Here is a 20,847-nt window from a genome sequence, read left to right as displayed (position 1 = left end):
GGGCGAGCGGCCCAGCGGGCAGCCGGGGACAGCCCCTGCTCGGGACAGGCAGTGACCGCGCCCGGGGTACAAGGCGCACGCCGCGGGTGGCCGGTGTCGCCCGCGGGGCTCGGCGGTGCCCTCGTTGTGGCTCCGGTCCACCCTTGGGTATCGGTTTTCTAACGAGGAAATACATCAGAAATGCTCCGAAGACCTCCGCGGAAAATACCAGCGCCCGGAGTTAATAATCTACCAATTCCAGGGTCTGATGTTAACGTCCTTTATCTGTGGTTTATTTAACAGCCCCTTCCCACCCCAGAGGAAAAACAACTTCACATAGAGGAAAACCTTGACTGAATCTAAGACAGTTTTTGGCAAGGCAGCCGTCTGCTCTCTGCAGCCGCACTCACGGTGCCTTCAGCTCACACTCTGTAGACCCCAAAAGCAAAGTGTAGCCCTTCCACGGAAAAGCAGCCTGCCCCAAGAGCTTCAGGGACGTGGCTTAACTTACCACAGCTGGACTAAATTCTGTGTGCACATAAGCGTCGTTTCACAATACATTCATTGATTTCTGTGAAGTAGTTTAGCAAACAGATCATTGCCCAAACCGGACACCTTGCTCTGTCAGAAGGGGAAAACCTAGCACAGAAGTGCACTGGCAAGCCGCTGGAACCCGAGGTGTTGCAACACACAGTGTCACACGGCCTTTGATCATGCGTTACACTCGGAGGAGGTTTTGTTACATGCATGTGTGTCAAGGTTACATAAACTCACAGCATAATCCACCTGCATAGCACTGGGAACTCACATAAGGTTGACTCCAAACATTCTGTCAAGCTGAAACCAAGGTAGTGCCTTCCCACAAAGATACCTCTGACCCACAGAGGTACTTTTTGATACAGAATTATTACCACAGAGGTAATTTTTGATGCCACAAAAATTAACAAATGTGACAGCATGACAGGGTGAACCTGGCACAAAGAAATTTAAAACACAAGTCACTATCATTTTCTAAACAAAATTCAGATGAGTCTTATATGAAAGCCACTAGTCTGTAATACAAGGAATTTGGTAAGGATATGAGTTGAAGAATCTTCCTTTCCTCAAGGAAAGAGCACATACACACACCCTCCAAACTCCTCAAATTGTTTGGTACTATGATAAATCACTGTGATTAATAATAACCCTTTACTACACTAAAACATAAAGGGAATCCTAAAGAAGCCCTACGGAAGGACTACAGCCCAAAAGATAAATTCAGTAAGTTCAAAGGACACAAGAGGTGAGAGAGCCCTCCTGAAAACACCACAACCTTCATGTCTCTTGCTTGAAACACTTTTTGATTGCTCTATTAATTTATTTCTTAATTCTAGTAAGAAATCTAAAGCTATCATGCCAACATCCCTTGATAAAATAATTCCCTTGCTGGGAATTTTTTCATGTTGATGCTTCTAGTATGCTCTCTCCTGTATGTTCTTAATATCCACACAACAATGATATCATTACAATTTATAACTGTTTTACCTTAAACTATTTGCATACTAACTGAGGTTTATCTCCTTTTACATGTGCTACTTCATTGCCTCTTTTTTGTACCCACCATTTTCTTTTTCATCTACTTTGTTCATCAAGGCCTCTTTTCATTCTGAGAAACCTTAACATTACTTCTGCTCTTCAAACACGAATACTGGCTCCCAAGAAATCACAGTAAATCCAGGTTTCTCTTAAAAGAAGCAAATGTCTTGTCTCGTAATCCACATTAACTCAAAATGTCCCAAAGTCTCCAACACATTAAACTCAGTAATTCCAAGAAACCCAGACATGTACTACCACCTCATAAGAGGCCACACATAATTCATAAAAGACTGAGCAATAACTGGAAAAAAGACGCCAAAAAAAAAGGAGGGGGTTAGGGGGAAGAAAGGGGAGAGGGTAAGGAGAGACATGATTAGAGAAAGGCAAAAATTTTCAACTGAAGATTAAAGAAACAACAAGCCAAGAAAACTCAAACCCTGTAAATTGTTCCCTATCTGGTCTGAAAGCTTAAAAAACATGCCAAATACACCACTGAGACCTTAGCCCCACCAGCACTCTAATGCATGTTTTCAGTTAAAAATCATCTTCCTCAAAACAATAAAATAAGTTACAGTAAACCTTTAGAAATGTCATTTCTTCCTTCAAAACAAGGGAAAAGACTTTGGAATGATAAAAGAAGCAGGGTACATAGCAGGGTACATTTTCTCAGCTCTGTGGCTGCAAGCATTTTTATACAACAGAAGACAGAAGCATATGGGTAAAGAATTTAAAAATATCTTAGCATTTGCATTCTTCTAGAAATGTAAAGTATTAATGATCCCATAAAATGAAGCAAACCAATTATTTACCTGGAAAATCTTAATGTGATTTTGGTAACCTTCTCCTACAGACAGCTGAGAAACACAGTAAGGGACCTGAAGAACAAAACCAGCCCTGTGACAGAATGTTGAAGTGCAGTTATGTGGGCCAGGCCCATGATAAAATCACACATATGGTACATGATATCCTTTATAGTTACAGGAAGCTCAGGAGCATGACCTCTCACACAGATCACATTTATAGCCCCACAGACTATTCAAAATGTACCAGAACATCATGCAAGCAGACCACATGCAGGTAAGTCCTAGTCCACCTGACAGACAGATAATCAGTACAGAGACAAAGGATAAATGAAAGTGGGGTCATACTCCCAAATTGCTTAGCTTAATAAAAAGTAGGTTGCATGTACATAAAGCCAGTGAAATAAAGAGGTTATGTATTTTCCTCTCCAGTATTTGCTTCATCCTTTTCCTATCATAGACCAACACCATTAGTTCATTAATGGGGGTTGTCTACTTCTTATATGTATACACAGCTTTTTGTACAAAGAGACCTCAGTGTCCAACTGGAACCTCTGTGTGCTCTAGTAATACAAATAAAAAAGGTTAATAGTAATTAGAAAAGACAGGGATTCCAGAGGGGCATGACAGATTCTTAATTAGGGACCAGGGTGCCACAGTGGAATCCAAAGAGATGAGAGGAAGGTAATATGCAGAGCAGCCACTGTTTAAACCACTTCTTTGTGGTTCAGGGACAGGTTCTGATTAAGATTTAATCTCTTGGGGAGCAGTGCTAGAAACCACAGCTAGTTCAATGAGGACACTTATGTGATGCACTGTAGCTATCAAGGAGCAGAGTACATTTCCCACTGTCCAGAAAAGATGGGGAACAATGTGCAATGCAAATAGATGGTACCTAGCTAAACGTTACATCCCTTTAGACCAGTTTAAATCTATGGTTTTAATCAACATAACAAGTGAATAAGAAAGGGCAATGCAGAGAGGCTGCATCAGGAAAAGGTATGACAGGGGTAGTCTTAGAAAAAATGAAAAAAGCTACTATAAATTCATTTGGACAGGGAAATTATATGAAGAAAATAAGCAAGGAATGTGTATAATAATGAATAAATAATTTTTTTTAAAACCCAAGCAAACCCACAGTTCTTTGACTGCAATCTCAAGTAAACATGAGATATTAATAAAAAGTAGGAGACATCTTCAGCTATAGGTATTGGAAATCAGCTGTTTACTTGCATTCACTGCTGAACAACTTGACAAACTGGGTCACAGAATGAGAAGTGTACAAGGCCTTTATATAGAAACTGGAATCTACTAGGTAGAGTGAGTAAGAACACAGTTCCTACCTGCAAGTTACATCAATCATTTATCTAGCATAACATATAAAAAGTGCAACATGGTTTACTATGTAAGAAGACAATCTCAGAAACTAGAAAGCAGAAATGAATAGAAAATGTAACCTAGCTGCAAACTAGTAGCCAAGTTCAGCAGACACTTAGAAACATTCTGTTCAGGTGTATGGCTGCTTGAGCCTGAAGTTCAAAGACTGAGAATAGAGAAACTCTCTTAAATAGAGAAATCCTTTTCATCCTGCCTGGACCCTTTTATATCAGATTCCCCTAGCAGCACAGAACAGTTGTCTCTCCATGTTTCAGAGCACCTTGTACACACAGAGCATTACCACAATCTAATCAGTAAAAATACCATAATTGCACAATGCAGCAAAGCTAACAAAAGGCTCCTATTGATCACATTCAGTCCCACAGCAGCTGTGTTTCCCTTGCTTCCAACCCCTTTGACTGGTCAAGGGCAACTGATCTTCCAAATGGGGCAAACACCTCCTGCACAAGCACTACAGGCTGGGATTTGTTGCCAAGGTTTGTGTTCAGGGACAAAAATGAGATTAAAAGCATCATGAGGAGGAAGCCTGGCCATTCTCACACCAGCCTGGTGGTGAAGCTGCAGGAGATTGTGCAACACCTCCTGCCGGTTCCTTCCCTCCCAGCTGCTGCCTCCTGCCTGCACCTGCACCCATGCCCAGCAGGGCCCATCCCTTCGGGCATTCGGGTTTCCTGCTCTGTCCCAGACCACTGGCCCTCACAAATTGCCAATGTGAGGCACAAATTTGTGAGGCACAAATTCCCTGGGGATTGTGGGGATGGAAAAGAAAGAGTGGCTACACAGTTACACAGGAAGACATCCTCTGCTTCTGGAGGAAGCATCCACTGCTGGGGACCAATGGCAGGTGCAGCACTTCCTCCACAGTCAGTGAGCAGTTGGGCTGACAGGACTGCAGATGGGAGTCCCTGCTCCTCACAGGACGGCAGGAGGCACAGCTGCACTCCTAAAGATCGCATCTTCCACATCTCCAAGTGAGGAGCACTCTGCACTTGAGCCAAATCACTTAAAGAACTGTACATCCTACTGATGGCACATTAGCAGGATGCTATAACTGAACTAAAAACATAGATCAGGATTTTCAATGAAGTGCAGCTCTGTTTTAAAATCAGGTTGACAGAGCACCAGACCTTAGATACAGTTTCTGCAGTACTGTAGCTCTTTAGCACTGACTTTTCCCACCCTGTAAAACCTGCAACCCACAAACTTTTCAATAATAACCTGCACAGCAGTCAGCACGGACTACACACCTGTATTTTGGCTTGAGGGAACCCCCCATGCTCTGAAAGCACAGCAGCAGGCAGTCAGACAGACAGACAGACACATAGATAGTAAGAGCTGGATCCAGCAAAAGACTGAAGCTCCTACAGGTCATGCACTAAAATTTTTTTATGTGCTGAAATTTTACATTTCTATACATCACCTAGACCCTGCATACAATACAAAGAGGAAGGAAGGTGCCTTATGATATGCCCTAAAATTCTTATTTGCTGAAAAGGATACCCAGACACCAAGTTAATCAAGAGACAGCAGAAGGTAAAAGCAGGAATCTATTTAGTGTCCCAAATTCCAGTCATCTCCTAGACTTACAAGAGTCCTTTGAGTGTCATTTGGAAGAACTCTCTGAAAAGTGGTTACTGTCCATTTTTTATTAACAATAGAGCATAAAGGTTCCCAAACCTCTTGCCCTTGGACACCACTATTGGTGACAGCCACAGAAGAAGCTCTTAGATCTCATTACCTCACTCCAAAGCCATCAGCATGACTAACCCCACATCTGACACTCCTCTGCTTTACATCCTACCATCCCCACACCAGTCCCTGTATTCCATCTTTCCATCTCTCCCCCTTCAGACCACACACACCACCACTCTCTAAATCAGCAAATGCAATCCCACATTTAGCCACACAAACATAACCCACCACCTCTTCTTTACTGCCCAACAGGCCACACCAACTCATCAGCCACCACTCTGTGCTCCCTCAACCTCCACTTTGCTATCTGAAGCCAGAAGCACTTTTAGTTGGCCGAAGACTCCTCCAGCTCTTCTGATTTTTTCCTCTGCACACGTTCAGAAATGCTCCTCTGCCTGACTGGCCATCATTAACACTGACCTACGTTCAAACACACAAATCTTCTGCTTTAGCTGCTTCAGTTCTTTAGGGTAATAGCCCTCAAAATATAAGTTCAGCTAAGTTTGCAAATGAAATGTGTAGTTTGGTTAAAATGGCAGCCAGGTCTTGTGACAGCCTTTATAAATGGGACCTTATGCAAAAATTAGAGCTGCTTTTTTCCATTAATCTGCCCTCCAAAAATGACTCTGTAAAACTGATTCAGCTGTTTGAGTTCATCTTTTCAGATATGTACCTGAATTAAACAATATTCAGGAAAACAGCACTTTTTTTTCTTGCAGTGGAAGTACAGTACTTTTGCCACTTCCCTTAGACCCTGATTAAATTCCCATCAATGTACATAGACTCAAGTTGCATCAGGGAAGGCTCAGGTTGGACACTAGGAGGCTTTTCTTCACAGAAAGGGTGATTAAACATTGGAATGGGCTGCCCAGGGGGGTGGTGGAGTCACCTTCCCTAGAGGTGTTTAAGGAAAGACTGGATGGGGTACTTAGTGCCAAGGTTGACTTAACAAGGTGGTGTTTACTCAAAGACTCAATGATCTCAGAGGTCTTTTCCAACATGAGTGATTCTGTGATTTTGTGAAAGTCTATAAACTGACTTCCATGAAGCAGGTTTTAACCCAGCCCTAAGATACAAACACTGTAGTCTAAGGGCAGGCACCATGGCAGTCTGTATGGTACTTTTGTTTTCTCAAGTTTCCATCTAATTTTTGTATTTCAGACAGAAAACATAGGTTGGCACAGCATTAAGAAAATCAGAATGCCATGCACATAAAACTTACAAGCTGTCTTTGCTATTAGGAACCCTGAAAGCCTCCCTGCTGTGGCCTGAGCTAGGCAGCAGTCCTACAAGAGCACATGCACGGGAGTGTGCCTGAAGGATGTGATACATACACATAACAGAGTCTGGCTGCAGCTGCAGCAGTAAACTGCTTTCCCTGCCTTCCTAAAAGCTAAGAACTAATATTCCTAATTCTTGTAGTTTTGCTTATCTTCTTGCTATTTCAAAGAAAAAGAGAAAATCAACTAGCATGCAACTGACCCCAATCCCAAGCAGCATCATCAGCCTCAGGCTGCAGAGCTCCAGGGGTGCCAGCATTAAATGTCCATGGGAAGATGTGTATTTCCCTGAGGTCAGTGCATGAAAAAAGCCTGATGAAGTGCAGCTCCAGGTGTGGGCTTGGCAGGAGCTGAGCCAAAGAGATTCCCCTGTGAAGGAAGCCTGGTGGGGAAGGGTTTTGCACCCCTTGTCACGTAAAGCCTGCAGTGTTTGCTGTGGAGCATCGCTGTTCTGATGCAGCACAAGCTCAGGCTTCAGGAGTCCAATCACTCAGGGTTTGTTTACACTGGGAGAGCTCTGCTGCTAGATATGCTGGCAAAGCTCCTCAGTGTGGATGTAACATATGCCAGAGAGGGAATTCCTCTGCCAGTCTAACAGTACCACTTCCCCCGGTGACATTAACAAAGCCAACAAAACCACTTCTCTGACAGCACAGCTGCATCAGTGGGGGGTATATGGTTTTTACTGCTTTCCCCCTCCCCCCACCCCATGAAAATATTCCATAGGACTACCAAAGCCCTACAGAAGGGATGGATTCTCTTCTGGGCAAGCTGCCAACATCATCCAATAGCACTCACTGCAGAGCAGGAAAATGGAGACCCGTATTAAATGCACTTAGACCCAAGCAGTGTTTCATTGGCCAAGAAGGGACAGGGGCCTCTGCCCACGGGGTGTCAGTGATCCGTGATGAGGAGTGGCACCAAGGAAACTTCCTGCAGATGAAGCTGGCCACCCCTGCTCAACTCCCCACCACAATTACAGTGCTGAGGCACTGAAACAGGTTGCCCAGGTAAGTCATGGGTGCCTCATCCCTGGAAGTGTTCAAGGCCAAGCTGGATGGGGTTTTCAGCAACCTGGTCCAGTGGAAGTTGTCCCATGGCAGGGGTGTTGGAACTAAATGATCTTTAAGGTCCCTTCCAACTCAAACCATTCTGTGGTTCTGTGACTCTGGTGGTGGGTAATGGCAGCAACCACATCATACTGAGATGTGGAGAGAAAATGGCTTTGCCCTAGGCAGCAAAGTGAGGGAGAGAGCAGAAGTGTCACCCTGGCTGAGGATCAGGGAGTAAAGCTCAGCCAGCCAAAGTGCAAGACACTGCATCCATGCTGCCAGCTCACAGTATTTTTGCAAGCCCTGTCATGCTTCAAATGTTTTAAAGTTACAGCTCTTCAAATCACAGCCACCGAATAATAATTAATTTAAATTTTTATTTAAGGAAGATGTATATTGAATTTCCCTCAGTGATTCATAGCCAGATTTTAATAATATATATGCATACTATATTTAATATATATAAATATATACAGTGTGTATGTATAAATACACTTACATACATACCTGGTCTGCAAACTTCAATTTTAAAGCCAGACTTCCAGTTTTCTAAGGCTGGAATTACAGTCATAAACATTTTCAGCTGAACAATGTGGTGCCATCAGCCACTAGCACGCAGTGTAACCAGAGGGGAGCATGCTGGTGGCATCTCCACAGTGCTTCCTTTTCTCCACACACACACATTTGGAGGATAGCCTGGGTAGCAGTAGGGCACCTGAGAGCTAACGTTTTCGTTGTCCATATTATGTACAGGCATAGAAAGAATGCATATAAAAACTGTGGAAAAGACATTAGTGAGAGTAAGACCAGCAGACCTACATTATTTTTCCACGTTTTGTCACAAAAAACAATTTAATCACCAACAGTTTCCTTAATTGCCCCCTCTTCTTATTGAACTCAGTCCAGATCTTTATGCACTGACAGGATCTGATTTTCAAGGAAAAAAGCAATGCACAGAGACAAGTCCTCTGCTTCCTCAATGAGCACAGGCAGACCATATTTCATTGGATAATATCCCAGTTGCCAGAATTCCAGAGCCAGTGCATAGACAGGAAAAGCAAGGGCATTCTCCTTCAAAGCATTCCTGCATCCCTGCTCTCACAAGGCAGTAGGAGTAGCACAGTCAATGACAAGTCTGTAACAGTACCAAAGAATCCTACAAAGCTCACAGTATCACTGATGAGAACAGCATGTATTCAGGAAAAAGGCACCCTAATGACTTTGTTTGGGATAACTTTTCCTCAGGCTCTCAGCTCATCCCTGCAGTGCTTCCCCCCTGGAGCAGCAGCAGTGCTCATACACGGGCCAGCGTTCCCCGAGCACGCAGCCACGGCAGGCACACCTGTCCACCATGGATTATTCTTGCCAGAAGCACAATAATCTCCCTGGGAGGACTGTTGCTGAAGGAAGGGAGCATATGCACACTGAAATGCAGATTTTGCTTCCTGTCCTGTGATGACCTGCTGCTGCTGCTGCACACAGCAACCACAATACCTTCCCAACAGATTTCAGTGAGCAAAGGTAGAACAGCCTTTGGGGTCAGCCAGGCAGACCCAAACAGCCTCACCAAGGCTTCAGGGTGACAATATCCTGCCAGAAGAACTTCCAAAATGTTGGTTGCTCAGGGCCAAATAGCATCTGGAAATTTCCACCTTCTGGTGGGATGTTCTCAAGCTCTGTCTGGGCTCCACATTCAGCCCCTAGCCAGCGTTACACCCTTTGCAAATATACTGGGCTACAAAAACCATCACTTGTTATTAACTCTGGGTCCAAAACACTTTTCCTTTCTTCTTCCTTCTCAACACGTGAAATATCATGTTCAACACATGACATATCATGTTCAGGTCACACCTTGTCACAGCAGGAGAGAAGTATACTTAGGCCTGATATTTACGTGTGAAATGAGAGATAAGTGAGCATAAATATCCCTCTGCCTACGGGCACAAACTCATCATGGGGACAAGGCTGGTGACATGGCTGCCACACGTGGTGGCCCAAACCCTCAGTGCTTGTGCTCATACACAACAGTTCATTTGCCTTGTGAATCACAAAGGGTTAATTTATTCCTAAATTACAATTCAGAATGCCTTATTTAGCCAAAGACCTCTCCCATTAAAAAGAGAATCGTACAGATGTATGAGGTATTTGTACAAAGACCTTAATCTTTGCTGCCATCAGCTCTGGTACTACCCCAATTAATAACCAAATTAATGTCAACGCCGGTACCCACTCCTCCTCAGGGAATGGGGATGGCGTTTCCTTTCGGCCATGCACCAAGTCCCATCCAGCAGGAGGCAGAGCCGTGTGTTTTCCCGGGGCCAGCCCGTCTCCCACCTCAGCGCGGCGGGCGCAGCCGGAGGGAGCGGCTGTGTGTTGGCTCGGCCTCCCCCGTGCAGCAGAGCAGCTCCTGCCTCGCTCACTCCTACGCTCGGCGCACCCTGGCCATGCTCCATTGGACGGAGGGGGCCCAGCCGCCCATCCCGCTCGCTCCATGCCCCGGCTCCGAGCCCCGAACCAGCCGCGGCCGTGCCCTCCAGGAGCCCCGGCGGAGGGGGGGCACCACGGGGTGTCGAATGGCTGCTGCATCACATTGCCCGATGCGCCTTCTGCGTTTTCCCCAAAAAAAGAACAAAGCTGTCCTCAAAACGGCGCTTTCTGTCGAACAGCTGACCAAAAATAAAAAGCACAAACAAAACTTAATGGAGCGCGAAGCCTCATAAGACAAGGAAAATTCCCGCTCCAATTCTGATCTCTGTTTACAGCGTTGAAAGTGGGTCAAACTGGTCTGCGATGGAGGAATCTGTTTGGAAAATGATCTCTGAGAGGAAAAGCATCTAAGCGGCAGACAACTGCACTGCAATGCTTCCACGGGGATCCCTTCCCTGCCATCAAAGTAATTCAGTTTTAGCACACAAGGCTGAAACCCTCTAACTTGAAATTATGGCTTTTTTATTCAAATTACTTAAATTCAGCAATTCCCTATCTTTTGGAGCAAATCAACTAACCACGTTTCAGCATAGATCTCCATGCTTTAAAAAACTAAGACATAGCTGGTTTTGGACAGGGTGGGGGAAGCTGTTGTCGGTTTTGTTGATTTTGCATTGTTTTTTTTTTAATAATTGCCCTCACTTTTATTCATTTCCTGTGTTCAGGACAAGGTTATTGTGCAGTACCATCACACTGCCTTACCCAACTATTTTGTTTTACCCTGTCATGGTCTCTTTCAAAATGCAAAGGAATGATTATGACATAAAATGTGAGCCCAAAAATAAGGAACAGTCTGTAACAACATTACTTTTCAAGGTATTTTCATTCTGACTTAGAGAAATCTAGTCAATTTAATATCTGTCCTTTCCTGTTCAAGATAGAATATGATTGTAATGTAAACAAATTCAGCCAAAACTTCCTGGCAAGAAGCTCTGTAGGTTGCTCTGTGCAATGCTGGTATACAAATACACAGCAATCTAAAGAAAGAATATACTAACCAGCCTTGAAACCCACCAATTTGTTTTATTGACTTATGAAAATTCTGTTCTTTGACCTTCAAGTGCTTGATTCCTTTTATGGTCGCACAGTCTTTATTTATTAAAAATCTCCTGCTAATTACTCTCAGGGTACCCAGAGGCTTTAAAAAACACAAAATGCCAAAACATGTATTACTACATTCCTGCATATATTGAATCCTCTTTCTAATCTGTTTTTGAAAGAAAGAAATACATTTATAACATTTTCTCGAAAACATCTTTAAAAGCACTCCAAGCTGATAAACATTCCTTCATATTTATATTTTGTAATTTTTTAAATGTTCTCTTTGGCTTTAGTTACTATTTTGTATTTAGAGAAAAATGAGCTCTGTAAGTCTTCAAAGTGTCTGCTAATGTCAGATATTTATAGAAAGTTATGATCTCAAATGATTTTAAGAACTGAATCAATCTACATCTGTGGGACATCCTTATATCTTTTAAACTTCAAAAATGTCCAGTTTAAACTAGAGACTTTGAGGGCAAATAAGGAATAAAAAGGTTCATATTTTAAATGCACTCAGTATAAAAGAAGTAACAAAAAGTAGTAGCCAAAAAGACTTGGAAAAAAATACCATGGCACAGTAAAGGATGTAAATTTTATATCCGTTTACCAACAAACAAAGAGAGAGAATAAAGTAACACGGAAACAGCTCAGACATAACATAGATGAGAACATGAAAGAGGTATGGAGTATAAATTCTGAGTCTACAGAAAAAGAATATTGACAAAGTTAGAAAAATGAGTTTGAGAGACATCTAGGAATTAGAAAGTGCTTTGTGAGTGACCCGTGGAAATAAGAGCAGTTACCCTTACAAAACCAAAGATCCCCCTAAAAAAAAATTAAAAGGGCTATTTCTCCCCAGACTTACAACTAAGAAAGAGCCACAGGATTCACCCAGGGTCAGCGGGGACTCCTGTCCCAGCACCCTGCTGGATGCAGGGCGAGCTGGGGGGTGGGAGGCTGGGAGGTGCCAGCGTTCCTGGTGCCCTGCTGCCATCCCAGCCCGCTGCAAACCCCGCGCTGCTGCACCATGATTCCACTGACAGCTCCTCACACCCAGGCTGGTGTCCTAGCTGGCTGTGGGGAGCTGTGAGCCTCTGCCAACCCTCCTCTGCATGTGGGTGCTGTGAAGGGACCCCCGCCTGAACATGAGGGGTGTTTGCTCCTCTGAGATGAAAAGAGAGCCTTTCATTCAATAACCGAGCTGTCCCAAACTGTACTGTAACAGAGAAGCACATTAAGTTGGGAAACACTCTTTTAACACTTATTTCTGTTATGCTCTTTTGTTTATTTTGTTTTTTGGTAGAGCCTCTTTCCCAGATTGAATGCAGGACCCCATTTTACTAGGCTTGACATCTACACAAAGGGGAAAGACCTTTCCTGCCCTAAAGTTCAGAACCCAAAGCCCAAGAGGTGCTCAGGGAGCGTGCCTGGAGCAGCAGTGTGGGAAAGGCTGCCAAAACCCTCCTTGGGCTTGGTGCCACCAGGCAAAAGAGCCTGGGGACAGGGAGGCACGGGCGGAGCCTGTCAGAGCCAGTGGACAGTGAGGCGGAGGAGCCCCCACTTACCCCCATCCCCACGTCACACGTGTCACCCCGGATAGCAGAACAGGACATTTACCCGATGGCAGAACAGGACAATTACTTGCTCTGGAGCCCCACTTCGCAGCCCAGTGCACTGGACAGCAGTTTGCACCTCACCTACCACCTCCACAAAGCTGCAGCCCCTTGGGAGCAGCGACATCCTCTTCAGCTCTACTGCCTGAACAGCCACTTAGGGGGAAATGGTGGTGGGGAAAGCTGGCAGCAGCAGTGGCAGGGGCTTCAGCTGTCTCAGCTAGCCCCGTGGCCACCATGGTGGTCCCTGAGTTACCCACACTCACACAGCCACGGACACACTGTGCCCGCTCTCATCACTTCCATTGCCTCCCAATAGCACTGCGGGCTCCTGTGAGGTTTCCACATCCCCACACCACCTCCCAACGTACCTGCAAATTCGGGAGGCAGGAATGATCTACTACATCTGCAGAATGGGACTCCAGAGCCAGGACCTCCACGCTACAGTACAACACAAAACAGTAACAACCCCGGTGGGTGGCAAACTGAAGAACCAAGGGGGACAGCCCAGCCCCACTGTCCTGCTGAGCTCAAGGCACTGGTTACAACTTTGTGGGTCTGAGCACTGCTTGAAGTAGAGCCAAAAAAGGTAACAAAAGCCCACTGTCAGCAGGCTCCAACGAATGGAGCGCTCTGCCAACTGCAAAAGGTGAAAAATACGGTGTTATTTACAAGCAAGAATTCATCCCATCGTGATAGCAGATGACCTTCATCAATCTTCTCTTTACTACCTTAGATTGGCACACGAGGAAAGTTTTTTGCCAATACGTGGATCTCTGCGTGCACTACGTTATTGAACATCAGGTGAGACAACGGAACTGTCCCAAGTTTTGAGGCACAACCAAACCCCTCTCCCTCTGGCTGAGTTACGACAGGAATTACGTACGTTCACAGAACACATAAAAGTTACCTGATAGACTACATTTTCTTCAAACACAACGCAAACTAGAGCTGTAACGCGTTTTCTCAGACTCCCCCCCAAAAAAGGATGAGATTATTTTCCACAGGCTACCGAACAGTAAAGGACCCAAATAACGCTAAAAAAGCCTTCAAGAAAACTAAGCATCAAACGCTAAAATGTCCTTCAGAGGCTGAAAGGGATGAGCTGAATCACCTCCCCAGCGAGGTGAGGCACCGGCTGTTCCAGCAGTTGCGTAGATAAGTTTGCAGCCGGCTCGTGGCACGCAAGGAAGGGTCCATAGTGCACCCCCCAAAATGAATGCATCTCCCGTGCACAGCCAGGACTCCGCTTTGGCGAGCGGAGCGTTTGTCCAACACTTGCACAACAGTGGCCCCTCAGGGGGGAAGCCCCTCCAGCCCGGCTGCCGCTCCCCGCTCTCCCCCGGCCCCCGAGGGGAACCGGCCCCGCTCCGCCCCCCGCTCCCCCCGCCGCCTCCCCGGGCCCGGGGTCCCCCCCGTCCGGCGCGGGGGGCGGCGCGGGCGGGGCCGGGGGCGGCGGGCCCGGCCGCACAAAGGGCGGCGGGGCGGGGGCCGCCGGGCACTTACTTTGTCTATGGTGCCCGGGAGCAGGCGGTCGAGCAGGCGGCACAGCACCACGCCGTCCTTCAGGGAGGACTGAAGGAAGCCCTCGGGGTCGGAGATGGTCTTTTTGGGCGACTCCAGCACGCCCAGGGCGATCAGCCACGTAACGGTCTGCTCCGCCGAATTCATGGCGATGGCGGCGGCGGGCGGGGGTCGCGGCGCCCCGCGCCTCGCGTGGGTTTTGTGTCTCCCCCGGCGGGGGCTTCAGGCGGAGGCCGGCGGCGCCGCCCCCATGTGAATGCAGATGACGACGCCCCGGCCCCGCCGCTACAGACACATGCAGCTGCAGTGCCGCCTCCTCCCCGCCCCCCCGCCGCCGCCGCCGCCGCCGCCGCCGCCGCGGCCGCCGCCGCCCCATGACATCACTGGCAGCGGCGGCGGGCGGGGGCCGCGCGCCCGCGGAGACCCGCGCACCGCTCCGCGCCCGCTGCGCGCTCCCAGGGGCGGCCGGCGCGCGCCCCCTGGCGGGCGGTCCGCGCCTCCGCGGGCGCGCAGCGGGGCGGGAGCGGGAGTCGGAGCCGCCGGCCGCGGGGAAAAGTTGAGGGATACCCCGGCCCCTGGTTTCCTCCTCGGTCGGCGCCGTCGCGCAGAGAACGAACCCCTACAAAGCCTTCGGCGCCAGGCTCGGGCAGACCGGTTTCGGACCATCTACCTCTGGGAGCACCGGCAGCGGGTTCCGGCCCGACCGGCCGCACTCATGCGATCTCTGCCTTTGCCCGCCGTTCCCTTGCGCACGGAAACCCGTTCGGGAACCTCGGCCCAGCGGGCGGGTCGCGGGCTCGCCCCGGTGCGCGCCATCCCCGCCGTGCGCCTGCCGGGATGCTCCATCCCCGGAGCGCCTCCCGCCAGCTTCCATCCCGATGGGCTGCGGCACCGCTTGGGAAGCCAGCGCCAATACTCAGAAGTACTGTGAAGGCTAACCTGAAACAGAGCCTTCCTGTGCCTTTTATTCTGACAAAAACCATTCCTCGAGGCTTTGCTTGGACAGGGCACTATGAGCAATCAGTATTTTTTTGTTAGGAGCTGGCTGGTGTGGGCTCCCAGGGTCCCTCTGTTGCCATCAGCCTCCCTTGATGCAGCACACACGCCAGGAGAGGCGATACCACCACAGTCCCTCCTTTCCCTTCTCACCCCATCTGACCCCCTCGAGGGGCAAAACGCCTCCAAGGCAGAGGTAGAGGAAATAATGCCAACCCAAACTCATCCTTGCTGTTCTGCTTCCAGCCTGGTGCACTGCATCCACCACCATCACAGTCCCTAAGCAGCAGCTTTGGTACGTTCTTCTGACCCAGAATCTCCTCCCAAATCACTGGCCAGCCCAGAAAGACAGAAGTGCATTTCAATTTGATACAAGATAATCTAATTTCAACACTCAATCTCCTCCTAACTCATAATAGGTGCAGATTTTCTTAAATTCTGACACTTCAAGTAGATACCTCTTCCAAAATTTGTTTTTCCTTTTGCTCTTTGTTTTTTGGTCGAGGTGAGAGCAGTAGACTGTCCTCTGCCAGTATTAATGCCCACCTGGGCTCAAGCAGGATGAGAGAAACAAGTACAATGCATACAGCAATGGTCAGAAGGCATTTATTACCTCAGCAACCCCAAAAAGGGTTCCCCAGTAGCTTCCCAAGCAAGGTGAGCAGCAAGTGGGGCCATCCCTGGCGCTGGCCCACAGTTGAAAACAATGGGCATGAGTTTATGAAGCTTTTCATGTGAGAGATGTGATGGGTACATGAACAAGGTGAAAACACATGGCTGATTACAGCAGAGAGCACGATGTGGGAAAACCCATCCAAAGGCAATGGAAGTAACAACATATTACAACACAGAACAGTGATCTTAACAAAGCAGAAAGGGTTTCATTATAAGCAATATCTGGGTTGTCACTGACTGACATCCATGACCTATCTCCTCACCGTTCTTCTGCTCTTAACTGTACACCCTTCCATATTTATTTTCAGCAACAGCTTCTGATCCAATGATTTGCCAGCTATGAAGAACACAAACATGGCAATTCTTTGCCATTGGAAAGATTGGATGGATTGCCTGGAGACTTCTAACAGAAGCTTGACACAGGTCAGAAAATCATTTCCAGATCTTTAAAGGAAAAAAATTAAAGTGCCCAAAAGATTTAGGAGCATGCCACTCCCTTCTTGGCTTCCTTTCTTGTCAGACTTTCCCCTACAAGGTATTTACTGCAAAGCACCTGAACTCTCTGCACAGCTCCCTTGTTTCATTCTTTCCTTCTGCATGTCCCAGTACTGTCCATTTATACTACAACCTTGTAGGACAGACAGATATTTTGCATCTGCACTATCTGGCAAGTGGAGCCCATGCCATGGTGGGAGTTTTGAAGTAACACATACAATGAAACATACAATTATTGCAAGTCTGCACTCCTTCTTCATTTCACAATTAAAGATGTTCTAATTCTCTTATGTCTTGACTCTGGTCCCACTGCTGCTTCTAAATCATAAACTCATGACATCTTTATTCAAGCATCCATTTTGATAGTATTTAAATAATCTAAATTCTTTCTGAAGTTGTCATAGAGGGATGATTTTAACCACTTTGTTCTGCAAAACATTTTAAATTTATGCAAAGCTGAAAAAGTAATTTTGGTACTGGTTCTCATAAACAAAGGATATATATGAAGCATGCAGGTAGGTTCAGGTAACCTCCAGGCCTTAAATCTCTTCACACAAGCAAAAAGATTCTTATATTTGGTGGGGGGGGAGGGAGGTGTCTCAGTTTGATAAAATCTGGACCTCTTTTGAACAAGAAAGAAATAAATGTTCTCTGAAATACATCGGGCAGCTTTAGCAGAGGTCTAGTAGATTTAACAGCACATAATTTTGTATAAATAAAGATTAAGCACTTGACAATTTATTTGGTCTTTTCCAAGCTTTTGTCATATTCTTATGAGAAGTTACTAAGGAAACCAGGTAGGCGTGAGGTAGAAGGTAAATTTCTGTCATGGATTAGCGAGTGGTTGAAAGACAAAACATCAGGAATAAATTGCCAGTTTGCAATTTGACCAAAAAGTTATCAGCAGAGATACTACCTCTATTCTGTGGTATGAGTTAACTGAAAGTCTCCAAAAGATGACTATACTTCTATGGATTTTATTTATTCTTTTAGCCTGAGCAATTGGTTTTGGAGGAGGGAGAACAGGAGAGGAAGGAAAGAGCAGGTAAAGAAAGCTACTCTTTCATTTTGGCCTTCCATTTGCCATTTTCCATTTTCAGCTGTTAATGCCTTGTCTACCTGCCCCTGGGCAGCAATGAGGTGCTTTGGCCAGGTGCACAAATCTCTGTTTTCCCTGTGCCAGGCCAAGGTCAGGATTTCAGTGTGGAGGTAACTGATTAATTATCAGTCCAGCCTGAACAGAAATTGCCTTGACAATCTGTAATTAGCTATATAGGGGTCATACTGGATCAATTGCTGTGCTGGGGTTCCCATGCTATACGTAATTATCTCTGTAGTTTTAGCCTAGGGAGGTTTACATCTCTCTGTAGTAAAAGCCTCACCCCAACAAAGCACACTTCTGTGTTAAACTCAGAGATGTATTTCCATGCCATTTAAACCTACCTTTCAAAAGAATCTTGAGGCTTATAGAGGAGCTAGTCTTTTGCAGTTCCTGAAAACAGCTACCACGAGTTCAACGTCACCAGCTCTCTGCTGTTGATTGACTACCTGTCAGCTGAAGGGGTCAGTTGAAGCCCATACACCAAAGATTGTGTTGGTGAATTTGGGATGGCAGATCAATGAGCTGTGTGGTATTGGCACAAGCCTCAATGAATTAAAAAAAACCAAAAAACCAAAAAAAACCAAAAAACAACAACAACAAAAACACAATAGAGAGCAAATTATTTCATAATCTTCCAAGTTGCAAAGTATTTTATTAGGCAGATGAAAAGGTTTTTTTGTCCTGAATAAATAAGTACCATACAGAGAGCAGCTAAAGAGCTGATGCAGAAACACAAATCCAGGACTCTGAGAGCAGATGTTTGACCAAGGGTGACAGCAGCATGATGCTCAGGACTGCCCTGCTCAGCTCCAGGACAGCACCATGCGTGCCCAGGCAGGCTTGGGCCTCTCAAACAGGCATCACAGAATGCAGTGTGTTGAATATACCAGTGTCCAAGCTATCCCCAAAAACAAAAACAAAAACAAAACAAAACAAAACAAAAAAACAAACAAAAACAAAACAAAAACAAAAAAACCCCCCAAAAAACAAAAAACACAACAACAACAACAACAACAAAAAAAGAACAAAAAAAAAAAAAAAAGAAAAAAGATGCTTTAAAACCACTTTCTCTCATGGACGCTGCAAGTACCTGTTGCAGACTTTGAGGGAAAACAGGGATGCTTATCATCATGAGAGCTTTTAGCTGGGGGAGAGATGCCCTGGAGATCATGTCCCTTATTTATTTCCCCTGATTACAGATCTCAAGTCTCTCAAGAACATAATGCACTTGCCCTACTGCCTCCTGTGCAAGTGCCTTTAGGGCCTACCCAAAAGCAGAAATACTGTCACCATGTCTTTACTTTAAATCAACACAGCCTATTGACACTATGCTCTGATTGAGCTCCGAGTCCAACCTGCTGCCAAGTCTTTGGCTATCTTAATCCTATGCAGTCAAATTTTTTGTTAGCATTTGCTTGATTTGATGAGGCAATCCTACGTTACAAGATTTATCACAGTCACTCGTGCTTTTGTGGCTTTTACCCTGGCTATGATCTTTAGGTGGAAATATACAGAGTCCTCTGGCAAGTCTGCAGTAGCCAAAATGTAGCTCTGCTTTTGCACTCCTGAGAGCATCAATTCAAGAGCTGCCTTTGTCTTCTAAGTGCAGTTCAGGATAATGGCATTGATCCACTACATTCTTTATACTTTCAGAAACCAGTAAGTGTCTCTGCTTTCGGCAGAGATGAATATAAAATGAAGGTCCTTGCCATGAAGGGCTTAGTCTAAATCACAGATGATGGAAGATGAAGGATAGACCTGAAAAAGGAAGAAATGAAGCAGGACAATAGGCAGCCGCACAGTCACACTTAGGCTGTCTCCACAGGAAGAAACTTGTTTTAATTGCCATTTCAAAAGCTTTATTCACATTCAATAAGGTCTGAGAAAAAAATGAAGGACAAGAATTAAGCAGCGAGAAATCAAAATTACTAAAAGGAATGAAAATGTTTTGAATTTAAACAAACAAAAAAAGGAGCTGAGATTCTTTGATGTTTTTAAGCAAATGCATAATGAATGAACAGTATTTTCCAAATTCTGCCCCATATTTTGTTAGCATGGGTTGGAATATGTGCTTTTTTAACACTGCAGGCTGGACAGAAGCAAATCGGTGGTTCCCCTGTGGAAGGACTTGGGGGAGGGGAGTTGGCAGTGAGCTCCACCATTTCAGGCCAGACGCAGAGAAAGCTGTGTCCTGCAAGCTGAAATATCAGATGCAGATTCCCAGCTGGTGGAAGTTGACACAGCTCCCTTAAAGTTGATGAATCTATGACATTTTTAAACAGCGAGCTCAACAATTTGCAAAGAGCTTTGATCACAGGGGACTGACATGACTATCCATAAAAAAAGGCAAACTGGATTCTAAACTGTATCTGGTGAAGAATTTTGGGCAGAGTAAATGTAAGAGTGTTACTGAGTCATCAGTAGAAACTCGTTTGGATTATAGCACAGAAACTTGGATACTTGTTCTCTGGAAAAACTAAATCACACAGCAATAGAGTCATTAGAAGACTGACAGTGATCTTATGGGAACTCAGTTTGTTTGCCCTGGTGAAACAAAGCCTGAGAAAGGGTACAGGAGGGCCAGCTATAAATACACCAGTGGGTAAATATCACAGATAGGCATGCAGCTATCTAAGTTTCAGGACAATGCTAGCACAAGAGCAAATGGATATAAAGAGTTCCTGAATAAATTTGTGCTGGAAATCAGTAAAATATATTTGTTTCTTCTAGCCATAAAAATTTTCAATGCTGATAAGAAAGAGCAGGGCAAATAACGCAGCTGTTTTTAGAGGGGTGTAAATGTGCAGGCTAAAGGGATTCTATGGTTTGAGTGCAGTGGCAGGGACTGGACATCGCCCAGGCTCTGCTCCCCAGCAGACTGTGCATTACTCCTACCAGAATCAAAGTGGGCCAAGCATTCATCATGATGGATAAGTTTAGTGAGAGAAGTCAAATAAGCAGAACCGCAGTCAAAGCCATTCTCTCACTCTGAGTGAATGCTAATGACACCCGTTCATTTCTGCTTGGAAAATGCACTCAGTGAACTAGGTTAATGGAAGAAAACCCTCTTCTCTGAGATATAGGCTCACAGAGATGGAAGCTACACATAGTGACCCTTGGATTTTATTTTAGAGCCCT

The 20,847-nt window shown here is 45.7% G+C and overlaps 1 protein-coding gene across 6 annotated transcripts in view; it reads right to left on the bottom strand.

Moving 5' to 3' along the window:
• Positions 1–14,757, bottom strand: part of ARHGEF7 (Rho guanine nucleotide exchange factor 7) — a 116,430-nt gene extending 101,673 nt beyond the window's left edge. For 3 of the 6 annotated variants that reach the window (XR_013180807.1, XR_013180806.1, XM_077173324.1), the window contains exon 1: positions 14,424–14,756. Coding sequence is in view for 2 of the 6 variants with exons in the window: in XM_077173325.1 (XP_077029440.1) it covers positions 14,424–14,588 (165 nt within the window). In the remaining 4 variants the exon portion in view is untranslated. Of the gene's footprint in view, positions 1–14,423 lie in introns of all 6 variants that reach the window. The other 3 variants (XM_077173325.1, XM_077173326.1, XM_077173323.1) reach the window with 2 other exon arrangements.
• Positions 14,758–20,847: the final 6,090 nt, after the last annotated feature.

This window comes from Agelaius phoeniceus, chromosome 2 (assembly GCF_051311805.1).
Source record: "Agelaius phoeniceus isolate bAgePho1 chromosome 2, bAgePho1.hap1, whole genome shotgun sequence".
Taxonomy (NCBI): Eukaryota; Metazoa; Chordata; class Aves; order Passeriformes; family Icteridae; genus Agelaius; species Agelaius phoeniceus.
This window is presented reverse-complemented; position numbering and strand designations above follow the sequence as displayed.